This window comes from Charadrius vociferus, unplaced genomic scaffold (assembly GCF_000708025.1).
Source record: "Charadrius vociferus isolate BGI_N301 unplaced genomic scaffold, ASM70802v2 scaffold933, whole genome shotgun sequence".
Classification (NCBI taxonomy): Eukaryota; Metazoa; Chordata; class Aves; order Charadriiformes; family Charadriidae; genus Charadrius; species Charadrius vociferus.
The window spans coordinates 144,439-150,984 of record NW_009647586.1 but is presented as its reverse complement, the minus strand read 5'-3'; the positions used below and the strand labels follow the sequence as shown (position 1 = coordinate 150,984).

Here is a 6,546-nt window from a genome sequence, read left to right as displayed (position 1 = left end):
TTCCCCCCCCTCTACCAGCCCCGAAGCCGAGCTGCTGGCTGCACCCTACGGATTGCAGGTGCTAAATTTAGAGCCAGGTTTTGTTCCTTTCCCAAAAAAACCCCTTCTCTGTAATGACAGTCCCGAGCCGTGCCGTGTTCCTGCTGGATGCTGGGGAACTTTGGCCTGTGATTATGGTATTTTATTATACGGTCGCTGGCACAACGGCAGAGCAACAAAAGGATGCTTTTAGCAGGAGAGCCGCTATCGGGAGAGCACGGCTGCCCCTCCCACGAGGAAGATCAGTTTCCAGAGACTGATTTATCTTAAAAAAAAAAAAAAAAAAAGCCTTCCAGAACAAAAATTGCCCCGAGCGCCTCTATAAGCCTCCACCAGCAATACAGCCGCTTTACCTTTTAGCTTAATTGGCAGCCATCTCCTACCTCCCTGCTGCCGGTTAGGGCAGCTGAGAAACCCCTTCTCGGGCACAAGCCGCCTTCTCCCAACCCCGAGGGGAAGCTAACCAGGAGGTGGACACGGGATATGAGTCTCTGGTGGAGCCTCCAGCCTCTGCAGGAGGTTTAAAGGTGGGAAGACAGACCTGCGGCTCTGGAGCAAGGATGAAGTTTCAGTTCCCTCCAGAAAACAGATGAGATTATGCACGCAGCAAGGGGATTTTCTCGCTAAATTGGGAAGGGCTCCGTCACGCTCTTCGCAGCCCTCCTACCTGCTGCTGTAGGCTTCCCACCCCCGTAACGAGTATCGGCTAGGTCTCAGCCCTGCAGCCTTCTGGGTTTGTGGTGGGGAAGGCCACGCAGACCTCCTTAATGTCCCCTTTCTGCCTGCTTGACCCCCCACCCAGCAGGAACACACAATACCCATTCTTCTCACGTCTATCTTTGGCCGCAGCGCCGCATTACTCAGCCTTGGAAAGCCAAACCACCCCGTTACAGTCAGTCGTTTGAAACCAGACGCTCACATCAGACTTTCCAAAACTTGCTTTATCCAAGATACGAGCAAACCCGAGCGGCCACGGTTGTTGTGAGAAGCTCAAGGGCAAGTGTCTGGCCAGGGCTGTCCATGCATTCTCCAAGGAAACTCTGACAGCTCCTTAAACTTGCAATGCCCTCTCCCTCCCAGTCCACAGATGCCCAACAAAGGAGAATAATTTAACCCAAGTGGAAAGGAGAATAATTTAACCCAAGTGGAAAGGAGAATAATTTAACCCAAGTGGGAAGGAGAATAATTTAACCCAAGTGGGAAGGAGAATAATTTAACCCAAGTGGGTAAACAGCTGTGGAGTCATCGCTGCAGGAGGATGCTGACACACAATTAACAGGGTTCAAACCGGGGACTGGATATTTATAGGGCTGGAGAACCAGAGCTGTCATTAAGGGCGATATTAGGTTTATTATACGAAGCCCGTTGCTTCAGACTTAAGCTCCTCGGAAATGAGTGGAGCTGGTAGGAGACGCTTCCGCATCCAGCTCCCGTGCCACTCTTACAGCATTCCTCTGTCACAACAGACACCGGACGCAATGAGACACAGCCTACGACACCGACACCGGGTGGAGCTGGGGCTGAAAAGAAAAGAGCGCCCAACAGGAGGAATAAGTCCTATTCTTGGAGCAACCAGGAATAGCCCCACCACCATAGGATGTAGCTCAACAAGAGAGAGCCGGCTGCAAAACAAGCAATTTCCTCCCTCCAACTCACCTTCCAGCCCTTTTTCTGGATACGAGCTTCTTTAAAAAGCATCTTGTACTCAGTACTCGGATTTAGTTTGTACTCGAGCACGCAGGCTTAGATTTAGTTTGTTCTGCTTTAAGGCACCGAGGCGGACTACGTCAACTACAGAAAACCTTCCCAGGCTGATTTTCTGCAATTCTGACCCGGATTCAGCCCAAAGGGGCTGGCGCAGAGCTGGGCAGCGGGTCAGCAATTTGCATCTGGCTCTTTTTCCCAGCCCCGAGCATTCCAATGAAGCAGCCGCAACTTCTATTAGTTCGCCCGTGCCTGTTGTTTTTGTGTCACGCTCTTGCAACAGGAGGTGGTTGTGATTCACTCGCTTGGTTTGTTTGGTTTGTTTTTCTTTTCCAATCTGCAGAGAGCAAAAAATATTTTCAACCAACATTTTATGATACCAGCATCACCCACCCTGTGAAAATGAGCCGTCTGCAGAAAAGAGCGTTGCTGGGAAAGCGAGAAGCTTTCTCCTGGAAAATTTTGATGCTCTGAGAGCTTCATGTGAAACTGTCCTACAAAGACGTTTCACACCCGGGGGGCCGGAGCTCCTAAGAAAACAGCGCCACTGTCACTGAGGAGGAAAAGCTGGTGCGAGCACCACAATCTCTCCTTTGGCCACCACTCCCCACCAGTATGAGTTCCACCACACCTCTGGTCAGCTCTTCCTTTGCCAGCTGAACGCAGCCCCATCGCACGAAGAGCTCGTAGAGCACTCCGATGTTTGCTGGCACAGCTTTCCCACGGCAAGGAGAGGCAGCTGAGCTTGGCAAAGCCCGGGAGCTACTACGGGCAGCGTGGGCAGTTTCCAGGAACTGCCATTCCGACCTTCCCGCCACCACGCAGGGCGGGCTAGAGCCTGAGTACTCCGTTGAGGCAGCCAAGGCTCAAGCGTATAATCTTTCTTTTGCCGTGCAGGACCTGCGAGCTACGCACCAGCTCGGAACCAGTCCCCTCCAGCTTCGTCTGTTAATGAGAAAGCGGGGAATGATTAAACTGTCAGACCCCATCCTACTCCAAGGTGTGAGCGCAGAGAGGCTGTAAGTTTGTCTGGGACCCCCACACGCGCGGGTAGGGAAGGACAAGACCATCTTAAGCACAGCAGCAGCTAAAAATTGTTCCCATAGCGCACCAAAGGCTCCGGGCTACGGGAGCCTGACCCAGCCCTGGGGCTCCTTGTTGTCCTCACTGCACTCCTCTGTTCTTTCCCGATGCTCGGTGATTTTCCGGTCATGAGACAGCCAGCCTGGGATGCCGCCCTCCCGCTCCGTACGGAGGGGCTGTATCTGCCCGCTCCGTCACCCGGACAGCTCTGCCCAGCCCCGGGACACAGCGGTCTCCGTCTCTGTAGCTGGATCAGAAGGGTAAACACGATATCTGCGCTGACAAGCAAAAGCTCAGTGTGGGATGTGGAGGCACCTTCATCAAATCAAAGCAAAGCCCAGCTGGTCAGCGTTTAGTTAGAAAAATGCACGGAGGCAGGGGGAGGATGGAAATAAAAGGGAAGATAAGCAAGAACACAGCGTGCAAGGTTGAAGCACTTGCTTCTGCGCCAGCCGAAGGCTGCTAAGGCTGAACTCACTCCCACTCGGCACATCTCAACAGATAGGGAACTTGCCGTGTACAATCCTCCTTCGTCAGGACACGGGGAAGGGCGATGATAGTCAAAAGACACCCTGAATCATTTGTGCGCTGGGTCAGCTGCAAAAGGGGAAGGGGGGCAAAGTCCTTGTCAGTAAAAAGGATCTTAAGCGCTTCAGATACGACCAGTGGTCTGGAGCTGACCTCAGCCCTTTGCTCTGAGTGTCTTTCCCCTAAGAGGAAGAAATCCTGCGGAGTCAGATGTGTCTTCAAATAACTGCTTACCCAGGCGGACCCGAGACCAGTCACCTGTGCCAGCGGCTGGGAGGGCTCCAGGAATCCCTCGTCATGACTTCGGTGGCAAACGGCTCCCAAGCAGGGCCGACGTTGGGGAAAACCATGCCCTTTCCTTGCCCCCTCCTGCACTGCAGCATCAGGGAGGCAAAATACAGGCAGAACAAGCATCGGCGGCCGACGCCTCGGGGCTGGTTTTAGACGCAGCGCGCGCAGAGAAAGGCAGATCTCCAGAGCACGGCGCTCCAGCCACCCACCGCCGCAAAGCCCAAGTCCCCAGGCCTGTGAAATTATTTAAACCCAGGAAAGCTCCGAGCACCGAGACAGGCCAACTTGGTCTCTTTGTCTCCAGATGTGAGCTCGGGATCGTGCCACCTAAGCCCACCCATGGTTTTTTTTTTTTCCCCAGCTCGCAATGTCCCCTCACCTATTTCTTCCTAGGAAACGGGACTCCGAGGGACAGCGGGGCAAAAAAAGCAGAGTAGTCCAGGCTGCCTGCAGCAAGGCCAGGGCTCTCTCCATAGATCTGGCGGGATGCTGGCGAGGGGAGCGAGGCTGAGAGACGGAAGGTCGGCCGCAGCTTCGCTCGGCACCTATTTCCTCCTCTCCCCCAGCGCCGCAGCCCAGGGAGGGATCCCACACACACATTCTTCCCTCCTGGAGAGACCCAGGCTCCGGCCAGCACCAGGAATATCTCCCTTCAACGTCTCTAGGTGTCTTTGCTGAGGCTGCCATACCTGGTGCTAGTGATGGGCTGTAACAAATTTAATTACGTGACGAGCTGCCAGCTCCCGCGGAGCCCAGGGCTGAGGCCAAACGCTGCACCGCGGCAAACGCAGCCCCGGCACCGACACCCACGCGCATGTCCTGCACCGCTGCTCTTCTCCATCCTGCTCCCAGCCTCCAGGAGCTGGGCTCGAGCCGCAAACCGAGCCCTGCCACAGCGAGGGATAAATCTCTATGCGGATGCGAAGAGCAGCAGCGTGCTGACCTGCAGGTTTTACTAAAGATGCTGCGCTTGCCTTTTCACTGTGCCTGGAGCACTGGGGAAGTCAGAGGGCTCCCTGCCCTCCCATTTCTTCACCCTCCTCCAGAGCCTCCTCTCCATCCTCCTCCTCACCCACAGACCCACTTCCTAAAGGGCAGAGGTTACACCCAGCAAAATGCAATCTGTTAAATAGGACACACGAGTGACTCTTAATAAGCGTTCCGCACAGATACCTTTGATACCTCCCTCCCCGAAATCCTTCTCGGCCTGTCCCAGCTAAGCTCTCACTCAAAAAAAAAAAAAAAAAGAGAGAGGAAAGAGAGATAAGCTTAAGCTGATCCCCTTACAGGGAGTGTCCTAACACTAATTGGCTTTGGTGTTCGTCGGTGACAGACCCTTGCCGTGTTCAGTGCCGGGAAAGCCACCGTCTGACACGGATGCAGGGAAAGGCCAAATGACCGTACTGTGCGTGCACGCCAAGCACGGCCCACGGAGACAGGTGGAAATCAAAACCAGCCAGGCTTGCTCTTCCCCCCCTCCCCCAGCGCGGTTTTACTCCAGGACGGGCATTTCCAAACACACCAACCCCCTGGAATTCAACTCCCCCCTCCCCAACAGCACAGGGGAAACATCTATGGGGAAATACGTGACCCCCATCCTCTGCTCGGTCTCAGGCTCTGTGCCTTCTCCCCTGCCTCTCGCATCCCATTTTGTGAGCCGCTTCGCTTCCCAGGGAATAAAACAAACAGCGCAATAGTAGGAGCAACCTTTGGCTGCCCTCCCTGCCGGTGTGGCTCCCCTTTGTGTGAGGGAGGCCACCTCCGAGCCGCGCACCCACCGCCCTTCCCTCTGCTCCCGGCCCTTCACCGGGCAGGCAGCGGTCGGCCCAAAGAAGAAAAAGAAGAAGAAGAAGAAGGGCATAATAAATAACAGCAGAAGAATAACAGATGGCGCAGAATAAACCACGGGAAATTCACGTCCTCTGAAGTTGTCGGCGCATAGGAAAGACAGAGGAGCTGTTGTACTGCAGAGCAGCGTGAGATCCGCAGCTCGGCTGAACCCGCCGGCTTAGCCAAACACCAGAACCGCCGGGGACAAGACGGGGTCTTTTGTTAAAGCCTCCCTGGAGGGTATTAATCAAAAAGCTTGGAAGACACCCGATAAAACCCGCAAACGTTAGTCTGCTCTTTTCAACACGCGGAGCTCGGGCTGTGCTCTAAGCTCGTCCCCTGAAAACATTTCTTTGTTCAGTTCCTGCTAAGATCGGATCCGGTTATAAGTCCTTGTGTGTCATTTCAGATGTATATATTTTCTCGGAGATCTGCAAATATTTACTCACAGAACTCATTTGCAGCTAACAGGGTAAGTGCATCAGATGAATAAGAAAATTAACCGTATGATGCATGTAACACTTCTCCATTTCTGCCTGCAAGTTCGGGGAAATGGTTACTGTGTCTGTTTCAGGGCTTTTCGACGGCCTTTAATACACCCAGCCTGTAGGAAAATGTTTTTAGAATATATGAAAGAAAGGACTTGGCAAGAACAGGGCTCTAAATATTCAATTAAAAGCAATCAAGGAAGCCAGAAAGCCCCTTCCTGAGATCACAGGCATTTTAGCTCATTTTAATGAGAGCCAAAAGTCTCCTGGAAGAAGACAAAAGAAAAAAAAAAAAAAAAAAAAGCCCAACTCTTCTCAAAAGACACGACACAGGTAGAAAATACACGGCGCAGGGAGTAGCTATCAGCTGCAGACGCTGCTGCAGCACACTGCTGCAGCCCACCGCAGCCCGGGACTTACCTTGCGGAGCCGTGATGATCCTGGGGTTCACCTTGGAGCGCCCCGCTGCCCACGTGCCCAGCTGGCTGGCCCACAGGGCCACGAAAAGGGCAACGGGCGACCTCCTGCCCATTTCTACTGATTCGGCGAGCGGGCGACGGTGAGGCTTGTGAGGCTGCCCACC

The 6,546-nt window shown here is 53.8% G+C and overlaps 1 protein-coding gene across 1 annotated transcript in view; it reads right to left on the bottom strand.

Moving 5' to 3' along the window:
- Positions 1-6,495, bottom strand: part of SEMA7A (semaphorin 7A, GPI membrane anchor (John Milton Hagen blood group)) — a 25,299-nt gene extending 18,804 nt beyond the window's left edge. The window contains exon 1 of the mRNA XM_009880965.1: positions 6,384-6,495. Within this exon, the coding sequence (XP_009879267.1) occupies positions 6,384-6,495 (112 nt within the window). The remainder of the gene's footprint in view (positions 1-6,383) is intronic.
- Positions 6,496-6,546: the final 51 nt, after the last annotated feature.